This window comes from Clarias gariepinus, chromosome 5 (assembly GCF_024256425.1).
Source record: "Clarias gariepinus isolate MV-2021 ecotype Netherlands chromosome 5, CGAR_prim_01v2, whole genome shotgun sequence".
NCBI classification, from domain to species: Eukaryota; Metazoa; Chordata; class Actinopteri; order Siluriformes; family Clariidae; genus Clarias; species Clarias gariepinus.
In genome coordinates this window covers 25,114,436-25,135,942 of record NC_071104.1, presented here as the reverse complement: position 1 = coordinate 25,135,942, position 21,507 = coordinate 25,114,436, and the positions used below count along the sequence as shown (strand labels likewise).

General features: G+C 38.3%; 2 protein-coding genes across 3 annotated transcripts; one reads left to right on the top strand and one right to left on the bottom strand.

Moving 5' to 3' along the window:
• Positions 1-2,394: 2,394 nt before the first annotated feature.
• On the top strand, positions 2,395-12,561 carry nfe2l2a (nfe2 like bZIP transcription factor 2a). The gene is made up of 5 exons (XM_053495835.1): positions 2,395-2,575; positions 8,089-8,361; positions 9,638-9,733; positions 9,865-10,002; positions 10,939-12,561. The coding sequence occupies exons 1-5, from the start codon at positions 2,534-2,536 to the stop codon at positions 12,139-12,141; spliced, it is 1,752 nt and encodes a 583-aa protein (XP_053351810.1). The 5' UTR covers positions 2,395-2,533; the 3' UTR covers positions 12,142-12,561.
• Positions 12,562-13,413: 852 nt separating this feature from the next.
• hnrnpa3 (heterogeneous nuclear ribonucleoprotein A3) lies at positions 13,414-19,664 on the bottom strand. 2 transcript variants are annotated; one of them, XM_053495837.1, is made up of 12 exons: positions 19,540-19,663; positions 18,767-18,842; positions 18,238-18,360; positions 17,981-18,127; positions 17,569-17,779; positions 17,402-17,485; positions 17,212-17,283; positions 17,060-17,119; positions 16,682-16,828; positions 16,314-16,436; positions 16,158-16,229; positions 13,414-16,072 (listed from the first exon to the last, which is right to left on the bottom strand). In XM_053495837.1, exons 2-11 carry the CDS (start codon positions 18,836-18,838, stop codon positions 16,174-16,176), a joined length of 1,095 nt encoding a protein of 364 aa, XP_053351812.1. In that variant the 5' UTR covers positions 18,839-18,842; positions 19,540-19,663; the 3' UTR covers positions 13,414-16,072; positions 16,158-16,173. The 2 variants fall into 2 exon arrangements, with proteins under 2 accessions (XP_053351812.1, XP_053351811.1); XM_053495836.1 differs by lacking the exon at positions 18,767-18,842 and having other exon boundaries at positions 16,158-16,436; positions 19,540-19,664.
• Between the last annotated feature and the right edge of the window lie 1,843 nt (positions 19,665-21,507).

Genomic DNA, 21,507 nt, shown 5'->3' with positions numbered 1-21,507 from the left:
CCTCTCCTCCTATAGAACTTCTCACCTTCCCAATGTCAGAATCAAAAAAGGGAAAAAGCATGTTAGAGTTCTCAAATTAATTCAAACAGCATGTAAATTTTTTTCTTCTTACCCAGTAATGATCACTCTCTTATTCTACACATTCAAACAATTAAACAAACATGTTAAAAGCAATACATTTTATTAACTATTCAGGATGCAACAAATGTGGAAAGTAAAATATGGATGAGCAGGAGCTGAGAGGCCTATAATGATGGTAAGGGATTGTAGTGATTGTAAAGGGAATAAAAATTAAAAGGAAAATGATAAAATGTCTCCGGTTGAACTGTGATGTTCATTTCCTCTATTACTCACAGATATCTATATACAGTATAAAGTTACACATCTGACACATATGGGTTCGCGTTTACATGAACATAACTTCTTTATATGTAATAAAATAAGTAGTAGTGGGAAATGAAACTATGACTCGACATGAGAATGGTTCAGGTTTACTTTCAAGGCTCAGCCTTACCTTGCTTCAAGGATGTGAAGTGAACAGTCATAGCGGGGGATAGGTAAAACAGCTGACGTGTCTATTTGGAGCTGTGCATAAGCCCATTATGTGATGAAAATCAAACGACCCGTCAATCCTGGAATGGTTTACCAACACAGTTAGCGCTTAACTATTCTAAACCGAATGCGTAACTGTTCTAAACTAAATATTAAACCCCGGGGAATGCAAAACAGAACTATAACCAAAGACGTGCAGTTAACGAGAATGACATCTGCACGCAACAAGTTATTTCGTCCCACCGTAATAAAGCACAAACTATGGTTTTCAATCAAACTCGGTTACTAGCCATTATGTGTGCACCAGAAGAGAGAGAGTGCAGGTAACCCACTTTCTGCAGAAGAGAGAAAAATGTTGAACATACCTGCTGGAGTTCACAGCTGCAGCACTTCATGCACGAGCATGAATTAAATGCATACAAGCGAAAGCACAGTAATTAAATATTGGCAATCAGAATTAAGATCTCCCCGCAGAGGTCTTTACTCGTTTTTGGGGTTTTTTTGCCCGGACTGAGGGTTCGCTCAGGCGTCTTAACGCCGCCGTGTCTTTCCGCGTCGCTCGCGCACACAGCTGGAAGAATGTCGACGTGGAGCTGCCAATCGTGAGCGCGCAATCACGGACGCGCTTCAGGCAGAGGGGGAAAAGAAAAAAAAGTTTCGATTTTGGTGTAGTTTTCAGTCAGGCACAGGGCTTAGTGGGTAGACTGGAGGTAGAGTGTGAAGTTCTTCACAGATACGTGTCAGTAAACTTGGTGAAATTATTTAAAAAATAACCTCATTGAGCAGCAGAGTACACTCTCAAACAAAAAAGTGTTGATACTGGGATAGACTATTACTTGAATATGTATTATGTATTATGCATTATTTTCACACGGTAACGTTACTGTATTGAACCTTGAATAATATGGTTTAACGATTTAAAGCGCATAGCTGCACATTATGGACGGCGGTTGTACCCTTAAATAGATCATAATTTAGAATTAAATGTCATGTGTCAGGGCAGATGAAAATACACAATAAGATACAATATATTGACTTTTAAGGTTTAGGATAAGCAAAGGTACAGTCTATGTGTTTTTTTTAAAACACACCGTGTGTGTGTGGATTCATTGTAATGTTGTTAAAAAATCAGATGTACAAAGGTTTAGACAGAACTAAACTACTGTACATAGTTTAGTTTAAAACTTCATACAAAATAGACTATGTTTAACTAACGTGTACAGCCACACTTTGATATTGGGTGATTGTCCCCGAAACAAGATTCTGGCTGATTAAAAAAAAAAAAATGGGCAAAGGGGGAAAAGTCAGATTCTACTTTGGGTCCAATGAAATTTTCACAAGTGAGCAGGTGACCAGTAGAGGTCGCAAGCTAATAGGCGGAGAGTTTTACAAGCAGGTTAGGACATGATTTTCAAGGCCACGGTGGCAAATATTGCCATCACTTCGTCTTTACAGGTCAGATAGAGGGCATTTACCTATGGTCAGACATACTCTATTTTGAGTCCCATTCCGGTGTTATGCATGTCTGCTAGGTATTGGTATTGCGGTACAAAACGTCTCTAGTTTTTGTATGGCACAGACCGGGGTATTTGGAAGCATTTACACTAATTCACCACCTAATTGTGACCTTCAAAGTCACATTATAGTGTAGCGATTGTGCAATTCACATAATAGTTCCCATATATCTCCTCAGAGCGAAATAGTCCGATTGCTTGTGGTTGCGTAGAAAAGGGGCGAATCCATCCTCAGCCCAAGCAGCGACTCTGATTGGATGCCGGTGGTTTGGGGCGGGTCAATCACATGCCTGGGGCTTCCTGTAAATTTTCATAACTCCACAGTGTGTATTTCCGTCATCATCGGCTGGCAGTGCGTCCGTGATTAATTTAGACTGTTTTATTTCTTTTTCGTGGTTTAAAGAAATACAGAATATCACAACATATCGGGAGTTCCCTTTTGAGGAAAGACAGTAAATCTCGCCAAAATGATGGAGATTGAGTTACCGAAAATGCACCCGATTCAACAGGTAAATATTTTCTCACTCATTCTTACTGTTTTAACATCCGATAAAGAGACGATCTATTGTACAGTTAATTTTTATTTCAAAGAACCTGTCAACCTGTCTCTGACGCGTCTCGCCGTTTCACTGATGGATAGTAGTGCATGAAGTGTGTAATGTTGGGGACTTTCGATATATTGCTCGGGCTGAACATCACCGAGAGACTGCTGTGGTTTTAGCGACACTGTCAGTGTGTCATCATCAATTATACCACGGACGCGGATCATTTACATAATCTCTTATTTTTAAATAAATTAAGCAACTTTGTGGAGAAAGCGTTATCCGTTATCAGGAGGCGTTTCTTGCGCTGGGTCTGATCCTGCGCGTGCTCTTGATGAAAATTCTGCCAAGTCATGGAAGCTGGACCGCGCAGCCAAACACAGTCCCGGAATCCAGAAGGACAGCCTCAGTTAGCCACTCATAACCCACCGTAATGTCACATTAACCTATGATATCTCTATATAAACGTGTTATTGTTCCGTTCCATCTTATCTCCTGCCCCTTCACTCAGCCCCATAGCGTGCGAGCTCGTGCTCTCAGACTCTTAGCCTTTGATCTTCCTCTAACGTTACACTCGCGTTACACAATCAGAGGCGGCGCTGTTTTTTTTTTTTTTTTTTGTCTTTAGGCAACTCTTGTCTTGCCAGACCACTTTGTGCTGACGGCCAGGTGTTACACAATACATATTATTATTACAAGATTAACTTTTAAACAGTCTGAACCCAATATAAAAAGTCCATCCATCCATGAACCTCTGTTGTCTAATTAGGGAGTGTGGAGGCCAGTGTTGACCATTATATTTTTTCCCATTTTTATGACCATGGTTGAAACTCTGGTCAACATTCACAAACCTTGGGTAATTTTGGGAACTCCAATTAGCCTAACCTGCATGTCTTTGGACTGTCGGAGGAAACCGGAGTATCCGGAGGAAACCCACTAAGTACGGGGAGAACATGCAGTTCTCTATGCACATAGAGAATAATACTAATAATGTAAGTTTATTTTGTGATCAGGACACCTCTCAGACTCTGTTCTACCTTTTATTAAGGAACAATAGATTTGTTTAATAAACAGGTGCTGAACAGGTTTCGCAAACATTTTTCTTTTCTCCATATAAAAAAGAAAAGCAGTGTAGTTACGCAACTGAAGTCTTTCAATTCCCCTTATTTTTGTAAAAGAGGAAGTGATATTATGTTCTTGAGCACAGATTATATATGTGTTCTCAATGTTTGTGTGGGTTTCCATCCTGCTCCTTAAACATGCCAGAAAGTGGATTAGCTACACTTAAAATGAGCGAAAGAGTGTGTGAATGTTGGTACACATGTGGTGTACCTTTTTGTACTAACCTTTCATTCACACTGAGAAATGAAGGCACTTTTCCTTGTTGCCGGGGTAGTGCTACCATGGGTTGATCTTTTGTACTTTATAATACATAATTAAATCTTAAGAAACACTACTGCACCTTCTGAAAGCTACATAATAAGGTTACAAAAATGTACCTTTTATAGAAACACCTGTGTGAGAAGGAAGTGAACAATTTGATACCTTTATTTCATGTTTCAATAATGCTTGTCCTACACCTAGTTTTCCTGGCACAGGCTTCAAATCCTATGTGACCCTGACCAGGATAAACCGGTTGAAAGGAACGAATAAGGAAGTGATATTTAAGTACTTTCTTTACCTGGAAACTGACCCAATTCTGTAATACTACTTCCTTTTTTAGTCTAAGAAGGAACATACATGTTACATACTGTATGGTAATGAGTACTTTATTCCAGCACTGGAGCTTAGCATGGTGAGGCGATTTCTATTCTTTATAAAAATGTCACAGAGACATAAATAGCTGAACATAATTCCATAGAGGGAATAAATGTGAAAACAGACAATGCAATATAATTCAATGTTCAAATCATTATGTATATCAGAATGCCTACTTTACATTAGGAATAATGAGATATGCTTAAAAACATCCGATAATTTAATTAAATATCTTTTTCATTAGATGTGATAAACATTTTTGTGATCTGTACAAAGTGGGTTCAAGTCAAACCGGGAGTTTTGATTGTGCAGCTTAAAAAAATGATTAATTTCCTTAACCTTAATTTCTCTATATAATCCCAGTGTTTCACTAGTGCTTGGATACGATCAAGAAAGCTTTCTCAGTATGCTGGAGATATGATTGGACTACCAGCTTTATGCCCGTAACACTGGCCTCCAAGGAACTCATTTATAATGCCAAAACATGTGGAAAGAGCTAGGAGTGAGGTCAGGACTGTATGGGGGATGTGGCAATAACTCCCAGCCAAGTTCCTGTAATAGGCAAGGGGTGTTCGTGAATGATTGTGATTTCCTATAGATAGAAGCGTCTCTTCTGCAAGTTAGCAACAAGTTATCCATTGATTTTCATGGATCAGGCATTGCACTAGCTTAATTTTCATGGGAATCAGCTGGGATCATCATGCACAGACATGCAGCCTTCTTTAAAACGTTTGCACAAATGTTTTACTGTGGCTTAGAACCTCATCACTGCGCTGTGTTTGAAGTCTTCAGGAAATGTAATTTTTACTTGTTTAGTTACCAGAAATGTCATCACAAGTCCCAGTTTGATTTGAATGTCCCTCTTAGAATGTGAAATGAAAAAAAATTAATGAAAAATGACTAAGTAAAATGAAATCTATTTCAAATTATTGTAAATTAAAAAATTGCATTTATTTAAAAAAATGAGAAAACGTGCATCATCAGAGGAACGCCATGGTACAACAAAGCCATTCCTCAAGCTTCCATTGGACCTTGACAACAAATAGAAGTTTATTAACTTTAATATACTTCATGTTTCAGTTCAGTTGTGATGTACTGTATAAAGCTTTTTTATGTTTTTTTTGTGAAAGTGCAGTTAATATACAGTATACTTTGTATATATGCACAGTGAAGGTCATAACCTCCAAAAGGCACCTTGATCTAGTGTGGTCTAGATACTAACAATTAAGCTAATACTGATGTATGGACAAATATCATTGAGATACTCATGGAACAACGACGGAACACTAATAATTGGGTACATTTCCTGGGGAAGTAGAAACATCTGTAGGGTATCAGCTGGACCCAAGCACACAGTGATAATTAAAGTAAAAAGTAAACTCATTTTGACCGGGAACATGCGTTAAATAATGGTAATACTACAATTTACATTTAAGCATTTGACATTTAAGCAATTTTTTTTTTTTTACATCTGAGCAATCGAGTGTTAAGAGCCTTGCTCAAGGGCCCAACAGTGACAACTTGGTGATGCTGGGACCTTCCAGTCAGTAGTCCAATGCCTTAACCACTAAGCTACCCCTGTCCCTACTTGACTTACAAAAGAACAAGCTGGTGAGCAGGCTTATTTGCACAGCAAAGCTGGCATTGGGTAATTGTGCCATATAGAAATCTAAATTTACCTTTAGATGATTTGATGACTGTTAAATTTATTGAGTTTCAGCAATTATCCTTATAATCCTTAGCATTTAACCCCCTTTACCCTACATTTTACCCACATGATCACAAACCTGTTCTCCACAGCGTTGGCATGTGCCTCTCACAGTACGATCAGTTATGAAAGTATGAAACACTCCCATGTGTAAAAGCATCCAAGTCAAACAAGTTAATACTTCCATCCATTGTGTCAGATAAACACAGAGAGAGAGTGAGATATTTGTTTGTGTGCAAGAGTTCAAGTCAGACATCTTAGAGCTATGAATGAAGTTCTGGTTTAGGTATTTCATCACACCCATCCTCCCTCCGCCCTTTCATGGTTATTATCTGTGCCTGAAAATTGTGTCTGTGCTGAGCAGATTAATGATCTATAGAAGACTCTGGGCACTAGTTCATGTCGCTGATGTAAACGGTGCTAGAACGGCTTTACTATAATCCAGAAATTATTTGGTTCAGACCTGATGAAGACACGCACACACTAGACTCTTATTTATAAAAAAAAATTAATAAAAAATGTTTCCCATGTGTATGTTTTTACATTACATCAGTAGGGACCAAATTTCTCCATAAAGATAGGTACCTGTATTTCTTGTCCATAGAAATCTTAATGTCGATTTGAAGTATTGTATTTGATAAATTGTCAGTCGTTTCTTCTGCGTCGTTACATTTCCACTTCTGTCTTTGAACCTGTGAAAATTTGCTAGTTTCCATATATCTAGGCCAAAACATCATAAGCACTTCTGCTTTGTATATCCCCATAGTTTTTTTCCTTTTCTTTTGTTAGGCCTTGTGATCAACATTCAGAAAATAAAGGAAGTAAATATTTCACAGCCTTAACAGAAGGCGAAGTCACATGCTCTGGCATCATCCTCTGACCTACACAGACTTTACACAATACTCTAGTGATCACGCCATTTCCTTTCTGTAAATAAATGGACTGAAAAAAACACTGAGAGGAGAAAGAGAAAGGCTAACTGTTTATATTTGGACATTCCTAACTTTGAGGCTGTTCTTTGGCTCTGTGATTTCATCCGTTAAATATAGAAAACAGGCTTTTTGAAGGCTTGTCAGTCATCAACTCTCTTTTTTTTTTAGTCTTTTCTTTCTATCATGCATGCCTGTTTGAAAGAAGGATGTATAGTTTTTATGCCTTGCTTCAGTTAATAATTTCATCTCCCTTGACGTTGTAAAGTCACTGAGGCTTAACTAAACATTTATGTCAGTCAGCATATGTATGTTCGTTACACTGTATATGTGTACATTACTTCCTACTGAAGTACATTTTAACCTACAGCCTCTTAAAACTTAGGTTTTATTCCATGGTATTTGTTTTCTTTTTTCTTCCTACTTCGGTCCTTGGCATGTTTAAGCCAGAGTGAGACACGATCATTACTTACACTGATATAACAAGGCTACCTCAACAAACTCAGATAAGAAGGACACACCAGACTCACAAGTGGCCTTGTGTCTTTGCTCTCTTAACAGTCAGGTCATGTACACTCCAATTACATGACATACAGTTTAACTTAATCCATTGCTTGCTCAGCGTACAAATACAGCTCATGCATGAGTTAAACACAGTAAGGAAGACTGTGGAAGCATGTTTGACAGGTTTTTCAAAGGGTCAGCAGTAAATACATTTTTCCTCAAGTGAAAATGCTGTCTCCAAATAGTAATCTTGCTTTGACAAGATTAACTAAATTTCATGCCAGAACAGAAAAGACCCAGTTTTTACCTTTTTTTTGCCTAAGTTTTAGAGTTTAACCAACTGTGGGTGGGCTGCTGTGATATGAGAGGAGATGAGCATTTATTATTCATGTCTACATCCTCTTCATTGCATTCACGATAACAGACTTGTGAGCTGGGCTTGGCTGAGCTATGTGCTCACTGCTGCATAGCAAAAAAAAAAAAAGAAAGAAAAAAAACCCCAGTGCAAATCCCTAGAGAGCCACAGGGCGTGGTGGAAAGGTGCTGAATGGTCCTGTTTCTCTCTCCCTCTTTCTCTGTAGGATATGGATCTGATTGATATCCTGTGGAGGCAGGATATAGACTTGGGAGCTGGGAGAGAGGTATTTGACTTCAGCTACAGGCAGAAGGAGGTGCAGCTGCAGCGTCAGAAGGAGCTGGAGGAGGAGAAAAGACAGCAGATAGTGAGGGAACAAGAAAAGGCGCTTCTGGCACAGCTACAGCTTGACGAGGAGACTGGAGAGTTTGTGCCTCGGCCCACGCTTACCAACAACGCTCTGACGCAGGCTAACACTGCACCCGCTGAGATCACACAGGTACACACAAACACACACACCCACATGTGCACACATCCACAAACTCAAATGACCTTCTGATGCAAACTAACAAAGCCTCGGTTTCATCACACAGGAAGACATACAAAATAAGGGCTGGGTGAGATAGCGATAACATATCAATATTTTGATTAATTATATGACTTTATACTTCAAGATGTCCCTGGCACTTTTATGTTGCCTGGTGAATAAATTTTACAAGAATAAGTAGCTAATAGGATAGCTCGCAAAAGTATTATGAATAAAGTAATTCTAGTACTACTTATAATAAAACTGTAGTTTGGTCTTTCCTATTATAACGTTATATTTATAAACCTATTTCTACATTTATACAAATTTCAAGCTTGAATTTTTTAATATTTTTTTATTCGTAGAAAGAAGCAAAATGATCTGCCAATAAAAATCCAAATCTTAATAAGACAAAGCATTTAAGTGTACATATATAATATAGTATATTACACATACAGTTTATACACATACAATTTATTTTCTTGGATATTGTTTTTACAGTACATTTATATAAATTTTAAGTAAAATGAACAAATAAATGATGAATTCATACATTAATCTATTTTTAAATCATATGTTAAAATATGTTATATGTAAATATCTCACATGCACATACAGAGTTTATGGTTTATTTAATTACAAGTTACTGACAATAACACAAGTGAAAATAATCTTTTTTTTGTTAGTGTTTGGTGTGTCACCTATTTGCCTTTATGACAGCAGGGATCTAGAAAAATAAATACTTAAAAGACAAAGAAAACTAAACATTTAAACATACTAAAAAAAACGATACATTTAAATACAACACACACATTTAGTGAAAATGCTGTCAATAATGAAAATCTTACAGAAAAAATCTAGCATTTGATCAATTCATACAGATATTCTCACACACAGACGTCGAATCACCCCATGATTCAGTTATAGGAAAACCCCACCCTCCTGTTGACCTGGTCGGGTGCAGCTGCCTAGTTGCTGGGTTACTGCTGCCATAGTGTAATTACGGCAACTCAGGTGGTTCATGTTTCAGTAGATGGCTTACAGCTTCAGAGAAACACCTCCCCATAACAACTCTCCTACTGTAATATTTATTTAGGTCTGTGTTAATGCTACAGTGTTTCACTGCTGAATTATTGATTGGAAGTGAAGCAGAGATGAGGGTGTAAGATGTCAGCAGTTGAACTAATGTCTTTCTTACTCTGGGTGTGAAATCAGTCTGGTATGGATGCCTCATGCTTTGTGCTTACAGAATGTGGCATTTACAGCAGAGGATGGAGATGGCATGTCATTTGACGAGTGCATGCAGCTGCTGGCAGAGACATTTCCTCTAGTGGAGCCAGCAGAGGTAAGAGGGGATTACATCTTATTTTTGCAACACATGCTCACAACCATTGCCAAAGTCATGTCAGAACTCTAAATCACTTATATAACATATTAATTTTTATATATTATAAAGTGTCTTTATTTTTTATCCAGTCTGCTCCTCCTTGTCTGGATCCCACCATTCCTCCCTGCACAGATAGCACCAATCTCATGATGCCTGGAGAAATACCAATGCTTACCCAGAATCCCCTGCTGCCAGGGCCCATGGACCATACATGGATGGATCTGCAAGTATGGCTCTGAACATGCACTCGCTTTTACTGAACATTTTCGCAGGGACTGAGGGGGAAAAAAGCTTTACTCAGACTGCATTAGTTTTTTTTTTTTTTAGGTTGATGACTTTAATACAATTTTCTAACTTTTTGTCTCCAAACGGCTATAAATTAACAAGTCTTTATCTTTATCATTTTCATTCTCTTGCAACCTTCTATCAGGTTCCCATATACAGTACAGATTAAGTTTTTTTGGAGACAAGGCAGCAGTTTTGTAGCCAAAGTACTAAATCCTTTTGTATATACATAAGCAAAGACTTAACGTAGCATTTAGTGGTCTGAAACCTTTTTCCAGTACACAATGCAGCATCAGATTGGCTATCCAGGTAGCACCAGTAAACAGGACATAGTCGAAAACACTGAGATTACTGAACTGGACAAAAATATGACAGAGTAGCATTACCAAATTGCCACAGGTCCCATGTGAAACCGTTGTTGTCTGAATAAGGCTAACATACACAAGTGGTAGCAGTCAGGTTTCAACACTAAGAGTTCTGCTTACTATTTTTCTGCGTGTTGTGAGAGAACCGTAAGACTGCTATTCAGTACTTCCCTGTGTGATCTAGTTTCCACCCCGTGTGGAATAGAGAGGCCTCAGACTTGTCTGATAGCATAGTAAGCAAACACATGACTCCACCTATTCATACTGTTGACTGCAGAAAAGTTTGCTTCTTTTGTTTTGACTCCCATTTTTTTGGAAAAATCATTTCACAGTAAGCATGATTTAAATGCTGGTTTATCCTGAAATGTTGGTGATATATGCCAATTCCCATGTAGTCTTAGCTTTCTATCTAATAACCATTTCCAGAAACTAACATTTTCCATTGTTCTCACATGAAAAACACTTGATGTGGTTTACATAAGTAACACCGTGTCCCCTTACTTTGTTTTTTAGAACTGCCTGAACTTTCAGGAGCTGCTGGATATGACAGGATACGTTAACACACCTCAACCTGCCAGTGTCCCGGAGTCCAACTATAGCCAGTATCTGCCTAAACTAAGTGATGTCACCACCGGCACTGCCGATATGTGCTCTCCTGAGTTCATGAACACTTACGACGGGGCTTTTAATGATGCTAATCAGATAAACATGAAAACCCCAGATGTAAACGAAAGCTTTGGACCAGACGAATTCTGTGACATGTTTTACCCTGAAGTTGAGGCTAAAGTGAACAGTGAATCTCTTCCTTGTGAAAGGGGAAACACAGATGGACAGCCAGATGAGCTCCAAAATGCTCCTTTGCTCAAACCCATGGATCTGCTCAGCCTCTCTCCTGGAAACTTTAACCCAGAAAAAACGGAAGACTTTGCTGAATTCCCAGATTCAGATTCTGGTTTGTCTCTTGATGCCAGTCCGAAAATGAGCTCTCCTGAAAAGTCCCTGCATGGAGATGGCTCTGTTGGATTTAGTGACTCAGACATGGACGAGATGGAGAATGATCCTGGAAGCATGGAATCTGATTATGCTATGTTTCCCCTGATGTTCCACAGTGACAGTCCTCAACATTCACTTTCAGAGAAATCCAGCATGACTCTTGTGCAGGAGGAGACTGATGAACCAAAGACAGATCAGGCAGAGGCAAATGGGTACTCCAAGCCACCTTTCACCAAAGACAAGCAGAAAAGGCGCTCCGAGGCCCGGCTCTCGCGTGACGAGGAGCGAGCAAGAGCCTTGCAGATCCCATTTGCTGTGGAACTGATCATTAATCTGCCAGTGGATGACTTTAACGAGATGATGGCCAAGCACCAGTTGAATGAGGCACAGCTGACGCTCGTGCGTGACATTCGCCGACGTGGCAAGAATAAAGTAGCAGCGCAAAACTGCCGCAAGCGCAAGATGGAGAATATCATGGGCCTGGAGTATGAGCTGGACTCGCTCAAGGAGGAAAAGGAGCACCTGATTAAAGAAAAGAGCAAAAACAGCAGCAGTCTAAAGGAGATGAAGCAGCAGCTCAGCTCGCTGTATCTCGAGGTGTTCAGCATGCTAAAGGATGAGCAGGGAAAGCCATACTCTCCTAAGGAATACTCCCTTCAGCAGACCTCTGACGGCAGTGTCTTCCTCGTTCCTCGCATTAAAAAGACTCTTAAGAGCAATTAGCACTTTTTCTGCTTCTTCTCTTTCTTGGTACTATGTAATTCTGTAGCTAAGTACTATGCAAAAGAGGAAAAAAAAACTTTATAGACATTTGCTTAATCTTTAGCAGTAAAGATGGCAGAACTATTATATAGTTTTTGCTTATTCTACTTTCTTAATATTCTTAATATCTCCTATATTTTGTACTTCTTTCTATTTTATCTGAGAATGTTTTATCTTAATGGTTTGTAAATACATTTATACTTCATTTGCTATCAGAATATCAAATAACTTACTGTATTGTACTGTTTTAGGATGCTACTAATTGTGTTGCGATCACTGGCACTTAGAAAAGTCTGTTTTTATATCCTAATTTAAAATTCTATTGCAATGTTTTCTCTTGACCTAGTGCTATATAAAAAATAAACCATTCATTTAATTTTACTTGAAATTCTGTTTGTTAGTTACTAAGGCGAACACTTTGTCATAACAATCTATTATAGAGAAGAAGTGTGGGTGGGTGCATGAACAAAGTGCCAACCAGACACACAAGTTGAAACCTGGCAGCCTAAAGCACACCTTATCTGACTGGTCTCTTTGTTTGCATGTTCTTTGTGTGAAACCTACAATATGGTTCCTCTCAACCCTACTGGAATAACACAGAGCTGTGCACTCTGTAGTGTTTGCATCACCAAGCTCTCTCACCTACAAACATTATCTTTGAAAAAATTAAGCCCTGCCCACAGCAGCCCTTCAGAAGCCATTAGCCAAACTGAACAAACAGGAGTGGTTGCTTTAAAGACGTACTATGGACATACCTGCTGTTAACAAATACTATCAGGCCTACACTTGACTGATTAGCTTTAGCTAATGTACTGTTTGTTGTACATGATAAATTGTAGTTTGAGTTATGCAACTACAGCAGCATTATAATGAATTGATTTGATCAAAATCCTGTTAGCTTTAATCTGCTTCATTTACAGCCCCAGTAACCCATGATAATGCTGCCATAAACTTGGGGTGGGGTTAAATGAACACTTGCACAAAAATAATCATCATCTCAGAGTTTTACATTTAAGTTGTGATTGCTTCTTTCGTTCTTTACTGGAACTCAGGATGTAACTTGAAACCAACACAAAATGGACATTACTTTTTAAAAAACATTAGCCTTAAAACCAATGAAACAGACTTCCTGGCTAATTGATTACACTTGATTTTACAAATTTTGGTCAAAATAAACCATGTTTACATGACATTACATAAAACTGTATTAAAAAAAAAAAAAGGACACAGGGATTTGTAAAACATCTTTATTAAAAAAATACTTTCACCTCACATTCATACAAATGTGACTGTAAATATATAAATAGATTATGCTGTAAAGTATATGCTACAGAAGTGAACAAAAAAAGTAAAGCTATGAATATATTAGTCCTGAGTAAAATATATCCTCCCATAACCAAATGAATAAATGCATATCAATCTGCACTTAGCTTAAGATGCTTACTAACATCTTGGGGTGAAATACAATTTTAACTCTAAAGAAACACTCTAAATTCTTCTGCCAAAGGAAACTATTTAAAAAAATTATCATGTTATATTTTAAACAAAATGTTTGCAGACACCAAACCATTAACATAATATTGTATGTAGTTCATCCTTGAACTGCTAACACACAGCACAACACTGTATAAATTATGTTTGCTGTAACCCTGTGCCCAAAGCAATATGCGGTTTGCCAAGGCTGGAGTAGAACTTAAGTGGCCTGCTGAAAACCCTGACCTCTGGACACCAGAGGGAAGAAAAAGAATGCTCAATGTGCCCCAGGCCTTCACTTCACTAATGCTCTTAGAGCCAAATGAGAAAAAAAAAGTCCTCATAGCCATGCTCCAAAATCTAATGGAAGGAAAATTTTTCAGAAAATTGTTCATATAAAGAGCAAAAGGGGGTTCCAAACTCCCATATGGGTGTGATACCCAATATTGAGTTAACTTACAAAAATACAAAACTATTAAATAAAAATGCAATGTGAACTTCGCTGCCAGCACTTTCTGATTTGAATGCTTAGGCCTATTAATATTATTGACCTGTGAAAATTGTACCTCAGACTTATATATATTAGTTATACTTTTAATCTACTTTTATTGTTCTCATTTTATATAGCCATTAATTCTCAGCCTTGGTCCTAGGGCACTATTGCATTTTTAATTAGTTGATAATTTAGCTCTGGTTTACTTAAGCAGAAAAACATTTAATAACTCTAGAATTAAATACTCAAAAGTATTTCTTATACTTTCTGGCCTGGGAGCTGAGAAGATATTTTACTTTTGTAGGGGTAATAATTGTTTATTTCGCTAGAATGCTAAATACTGAAGGCTTTCACACAATATTACAAACATAGAATTTCATACCGAATACTTAATCTTTCTGAAGCAGAATAATTGTTACATTTGAAATTTGGAACTCGAATGCAATCCCTGAAAAGTATTTAACTCGTTCTGGGTCTTTAAAAAAATATATAAATAAAAATCAACAAAATCTGCTATTAAGTATTCTACTACTAGAAGTTTCGAATTTTAGGTAGTTTCTAGCTCAGGGTGTCTATGGCTATGGGAGGATACTGTAAAATTTCTCCACACATACTTTGAGGAATCAATCTTACCCATCCAGACTTTTCGTTGAAAACGTGTCATACAAGATTTGCCGTGCAGCCACTTCAGTTTCAATCTGTAAATTAAGCAGAATGGTTACTCTTACCTGGTCCTAAGACATGTCATTTCCTTCTTCTGCTGTCTTTTATTCACCTGTGTCTTAAGCCCTCATACTCATTCCCCTTCCTTTGCTGGCTAGCATTGGCTGTCACATCTCTTGGGTCCAGGTACTCGCTAGGCTTTCTTCACTAGCATCAGCTGCTCTTGGAGTTTAGGCTAGTTTTGGAAAAAATAGATGCTAGCTTTCTGGCATGACACCTGATGGTTTTGCTCCACAGACTTGGCTCTTGGTGCGCCCTTGTTTTTTTCTCCCTCCTTTTTTCTGACACAACTCGCTGACTGGTCCAGTTGAGGTACTGTCTTACATCCACACTGGGCAACTGAGACCTGTTAGGTGGCCTTCGGCTAGATCTCAACACACCTTTGCTCAAACATAAGAGCAACTGATATTTTAAAGGCAAAAAGTGCTGAAATGTCTTGGTTCATTGGCTACACTTCCATGAGGACACATTCACCAAACACTCAAAACTGCACTTTCTTCCAGACTCAATGATGCACTAAACTTTGTTTAGGGATTTTTCTACATTTTATTTAATCTGGTTTCTTTTTTCACTTGTCAAAGTAGTTTAACAATCTAGACTTCTGTTTATACAAATGGATCTGTTACATGCCCTTCAATCTGACAAATCTATACTGCTAATAACTTTTTTTTGCATACAACACAAGACAGCACAATCACACTAACAGAAAATTACACTTGACACTGATGAGCATCACTGCCATGAAACCAAAATAACGGTAACCAAAAATCATACCATAGTTGGCAGCTATTTTTTTTTTTTACTTTTTAATAACAGAATGGCTACAAACCTAATTTATAAGTTCAATAGTCTAAAGAGAGTCATTTAAGACCATGTAATTCAAAAGCTTACTTTAACATCTATGACACGTACATCACTCTTAAAAAGAGAAGAGGTTTCGGAAATGGGCAAAACAAATTAACAAAACGGGAAGGCGTAAAAATCTAGCAAAGAAGATTAAAGGAATGTACATACACTGACACATACTAGGTTATGAGTACCTGACTACACTCTTGCTCATTGTAGCTAGTGCAAACAGTCCTTCTTTATGTCTCCATTTATAGTGCTCTGACTAGCAGGTCCTGGCTTTCTCACAGTAACCTGCTGCTTTCCTGACCTCTCCTCTCCACTCATCTCATCTCCTGCTAACTGTCCACCTGAAGCCTGTTGAATAGATACAGGATAAGACAAATAGTTATTCTAAGCCAACAAATCTAAGACTCTAATTAATGAGTGTTAGATAACTTACCATAAATATACATGGTTTAATATCGCCTTGAACCATAGTTGCCACCGCCACCACCCCCTGAGCCATATCCACCTGAGAATAGAGAAAGCCCCAACATTCTAATCCACCTCCTATATTGCATTCGACTGTATGGTGCAGTCTGATATAAATGTTTACCTCCATATGGTCCACCTGAGTTCCTCCCTCCATAGTTATTTCCTTTCATAGGGCCATAGTTTGACTGTTGCCCCCCATAACTCCCAAAGTCATTGTAGTTTCCACCTCCGCCACCAAAATTCCCTTAAAGTTAGAGTGAAAGCTGCTTTGGTGGTTTTGTAAAGGAGCCAATAGAGAATATAGATTTGTAAAAGCAAAGCAGTATACAAAACTCAACCTTTACAACAGCTAAATGAAAAAAAAAAAGTTTATTGCCAAATAATACTTCTATAGCCAAACTTTATTAGCTGGTAAGGTTGACCCAAATTCTTCCCAAATTAACTGCCTTGGCTGAAATCCACTTCACTATAATGTCTTGTATGTCTTACCGCTAAAGTTGCGTCCATCGTAGTTGTCATATCCTCCTCCTCCATAACCACCGCCTCCTCCCCCTCCTCCCTGGTGACCGTAACCAGGACCGCCCCCAAATCCTCCACGCCCACCACCATAACCTGGGCCCCCGCCGTAGTTCCCACCTGAACATAAAAAACACCACATTTACTGCTGGCTACATTATCACTACCTCACAGTTAATCTATAAAGTTAAAATTTGAGTTACTACGCACACTAAACTTACAAGTTTTCCTATTACTGCTCAAATACACTATATCTGAATTCATGCATGGAAATTATTATTATTTTTTATTAACATTAACCTTTAATTCCATATTTTTATTTTGGTTGAAGGGGATTGATTGAGAGCTTACCATCACCAAATCCATCATAACCATCTCCGCCATATCCTCCTCTGTCACCTCCATAACCACCTGTGCATAATGACACAGATGTCTATGGACTTTTTCCCAAATTAAACAACACAAAAAGATGCCTATGACTTTAAGGCCAATTCGTTTTCTACCTCTACCAAAGTTGCCACCTCCAAAATTGCCTCCTCTCCCCATGAAATTACCTCCTCCACCACCACCACGATCTTTATACAAAAAAAAAAAAACATAATACATATAATAATAATAGTAATAATAGTAGCAGCAACAGCAGTAGGACTGGACTTTAGTATATACAATGTTTATGTTTTATATGGTACTTACACCTAGAAACTGCCTGCATTTCCTGTTTAGGTAGTGCTTTCCTGACTTCACAGTTATGGGAGTTTATGGTGTGGTATTTTTGAGCTAGGGAGAGTGAAAACAGGAACTTCATCAAGTGCATGCATGTCAACACAATAATGAGAATGTAAAAAAGCGTATTCTCTTACCTACAATTTTATCCACAGTGTCATGATCATCAAAAGTTACAAAACAAAACCCTCTCTTTTTCCCTGATGATCGCTCCTCCATAATGTCAATGCTCTCAATCTTCCCATGCTGCTCAAAGTAATCGCGTATGTGATACTCCTCAGTGTCCTCCTTAATCCCACCAACAAAAATCTTTTTCACTGTAAGATGAGCCCCTGGTTTGTTGGAGTCCTTAATAACGGAAGGAACATTATATTAATACAGTGTTTAATTATGCAAGTACTGCAGTTTAATTATGCAAGCAACTGTATATGAATATGTATGCGTTTTATTGATCTCGATAAATGTATTCATTTTTACTTGGCTTCGAACTTTGTAAGCTAAACAAAAGATAAATCTTCATTATTGGTGAGAAAAGGTTTATGATCATACCTCTCGGGAAACCGCCCGTTTAGGCTCTACGACACGCCCATCCACTTTATGGGGTCGAGCTGCCATGGCTGCGTCCACCTCAGCTACACAGGAGTATGTTACGAAGCCAAAACCCCGTGAGCGCTTGTTCCCTGGATCGCGCATCACCTGCGTAGAGAAGCAGCCAGTAAATGGCCGCAGTCTTGACACAGCCACATGAGTATTGAATATTATAAAAGTTGTGCAATACTGTACAGAATTTAAGTAATGCCACTAACCACACAGTCTGTGAGCTTTCCCCATTGCTCAAAGTGGGCACGTAAACTTTCTTCTGTTGTCTCAAAGCTTAAACCACCAATAAACAGCTTCCTCAGTTGTTCAGGCTCTTTACTCTCTTTATCCTGTCAAGTTTAATATGAGAGAAAACATAAGGTTAATAAATAACATGCACTACAAAAAAGATTTTTTTTAATTATTATCAATTCTGTTATAATTCGGCTTTCCTCAACGAAGCCGGTGTTTGACAGGCAGGTCACAGAGATTCCTCAAAGAATTTAACAGTAGGCAGCGTCATTGACTTTTAAGTAATACTGTGATGTCACCATTAGGTGAAGCCGCGGAAATTAATCCAATAAAATGATTAACTATGTACACATGAACACTGTAATCATGGAATTTGTTTTATTTATAATTTAATGGGCTGTCTAGCTTATGTAAGCACTAAGGTATGGACGAAATAACCACAACCCCACTGGACACCAGCAAATCCCTCCCTCCCTCCCATTCCCAACCACACACACTCTGCACCTCGAGCTGTTTGATTAATGTGAGCCGTTCCCTGTGCAGGTGCTCTGAGTGCATTCGTATGCAGCAGCACATGTCACTTAAAAAAGGAAGAAGAAGAAAAAAACAAAGTATAAATATGAAAGAAGCGACCGCAACGCTCCCAACGTAACACTTCAATTTAATCTTTGTAATTTAGCATAATAAACCCAGACAGCACAAGGTTAGTCGCACAGAGGTCTGGAATGATCCAAACGCCTTCTCTCCAAACGCCTTCTCAACGCCATTTTACAGAGCTTTACTCCCATTCCACCATGTTGTCAGCTATTTTTCCCTACATTTAAGAGCCCATTTTGGCGTGCTGAACCGACAGAGAAAAAAATATTTAAAAAAAAATGACATTAAGCATTGCCATTTGACTAACGCTGGATAATATACACATTTGGAGAATATATATATTAACGTTGCTAGCTAACTCATCTGTTAATTAAGATAGGTGCATTTATGAATTATATGGCTTAACCTCTCATTTCGCATGTATTTTAATAATAAACCATTTGTTAATAATTTACCCATTGTTAAGAGAGGATAATATTAAATGAATAGCTAACAAAATAATATAATATGTAACTGGCATGGACACCGGTAGTTATGGTTTAAACTTGAGGACATGGCTGCCAGAAATGCAGAGCAATAATTAATACACAATGCATTTTGTTTCGTGTTAGGGTTTCACACAATGTTACGCGTAAAGCATACAAAACAATGACATTTAAGCTACATAAGTTGATATTTACCTCCATGACACAGGCTCTGCGCTCCACCTATGTGAAACAAAACAGAAAAATATGGCGCTGCCCGGCGGTTGCCCTTTCCACTACCGACAGCTGTCCTTGTGTCCCAAACGCCGCCCCTAGCCCTCGCACTACGCTTCTAAGTCCGCACTTCGGTGACGTCAGCAATATACAAAACCCGTGAGATCTCCGCGTCATCAAGGGTTCATAGATTTTAAATCCAAGAATTTGGGACATGACGTTTAGGACGGCGATGGGTCATAACTCTCATTTAATTTACGGAAACGCTCGTACAGATGCTTGTTCCACTTTTCAAAAGAATTAATGGACTTTAGTGTCATTCTGTGACGTAACAGTAGCCAGCGTCATCTTCAACTTTTATGTCATACTGTGAGCGTGTCACAGGCATTTCCCAACTAATGTAATGGAAGGCAGTTCCACATTCCTTACCAAATATAAGGGTTGGCAGCATTAAAGCAGAATTTTTTTTTTTTTTTTACAAATAAATAAAACTTATATATTTATTGAAAATTGTAATTTTCTGAATTTGGTATTTATCTGTCTTCTATCCATATTTATAAAACAGAAATTCTCTTTGGTCAGTGGGTGTTTGCACAGGTAGATCCGTCACAGGCGTTCCTCATGGAGGCAACTGCAGGCAGCGTCATCATCAACCTTTATGTCATATTGTGAGCATGTCATATGCATTCCTCACCGACTGTAACAGTAGGCAGCGTTGTCTACATTGAAAAGGGCTCCATTAGGCCGAGCTCATAGCTACTGAAACCTCAGATCAGACTGCAGACACAAATCATCTAAAGATATATACACCCAATACATATAGACCTAAATAATGGCCAGTACTTGGTTTGAATTACTTGTCGAACCTACCACTTCATCTGCATAGGGATTGCGATTGTCTGAAACACTGAAGCAATGAGAATCGCACCATTTTTAATGCTTACAATACATTGTTTGTAGTTGTGAAATATCATTTGTTCAATATGAATAGAACTTTACAATAATGCACGGGTTAAGCCAAAACATCATTAATTATATACCATGCTTTCTGTTCTATCTCTTGCACTCAAACCAGAGACATATGCAGGTAAAGGGTAAACCTGTAGTTATTTATTTGTGTACTGTCATTTTTGCTTCCCCTGGATATTTATTTATTTATATCTTGTATGCTTTTGCCCTTATAATATGAGCAAATAATCATTATTTATCTCAATCCTTAAGCACTGAGGCCTCGCAACTGTGTGTAGAGTGTGCATGTTCTCCCCAGGTTTGGTGGGTTTCCTCTGGGTACTCAGGTTTCCTCCTATAGTCCAAAGACATGCAGATTAGGTTAATTGATGATCCCAAGTTGCCTGTAGTGTGTGTGTGTGTGTGTGTGTGTGCGTGTGCATATCCTGTGATGTATTGGCACCCTGTCCAGGGTCCTATTTTCCTTGGCTAGGGTCCAGGTGACCCTGTACACAGCATAAGCGATATAGAATGAATGATTTAAAGAATCTCAGTCTTTTATCATTCCCACTTGTTAAATTATGTTTTTTTGCAGATGTCATGGCCCAACATTGGGTTACACTAGTTGTTTCTAAATGTGCTAGTACAGGCCAAGACTGTTAGTCTTTGATACAGACAACAAACAGAGGTCTGAGATGCTTGGCTGGCTGGCTAGCGCTAAATTGTCAGTCTGCCCTATTGACTACTCTTTAATGTGAACTATAAACAGGCTACACTTTGCTGAAAACCAGCACAATTCTCATTTACATATTCCTTGGTCAGCAGTTCACTTTGTTAAATAGGGTCTAAAGCTACCTTTTCTGTAGCTGTATAAGTGCAAAAGGCATCAAATTCATCAACCACTATTAAGCAATAATGCTCTAAGTTTATACTTTTACATTCCATCCTTTTACAACTTAAGACTCTGTCAACTAACTCAGCTCTTAAAACTGCAGTTATGGT

Excerpts from the sequence above, each read along its gene's own strand:
- hnrnpa3 (XM_053495836.1), bottom strand. Across the intron at positions 18,128-18,237 it reads GAAAGCTCACAGACTGTGTG|GTGATGCGCGATCCAGGGAA; the intron begins GTTAGTGGCATT and ends TTCTCTACGCAG. Across the intron at positions 17,120-17,211 it reads AGGTGGCAACTTTGGTAGAG|GTGGTTATGGAGGTGACAGA; the intron begins GTAGAAAACGAA and ends CATTATGCACAG.
- nfe2l2a (XM_053495835.1), top strand. The coding sequence starts at position 2,534 with ATGATGGAGATTGAGTTACCGAAAATGCACCCGATTCAACAG. Across the intron at positions 8,362-9,637 it reads CACCCGCTGAGATCACACAG|AATGTGGCATTTACAGCAGA; the intron begins GTACACACAAAC and ends TTGTGCTTACAG. Across the intron at positions 10,003-10,938 it reads ATACATGGATGGATCTGCAA|AACTGCCTGAACTTTCAGGA; the intron begins GTATGGCTCTGA and ends TTTGTTTTTTAG.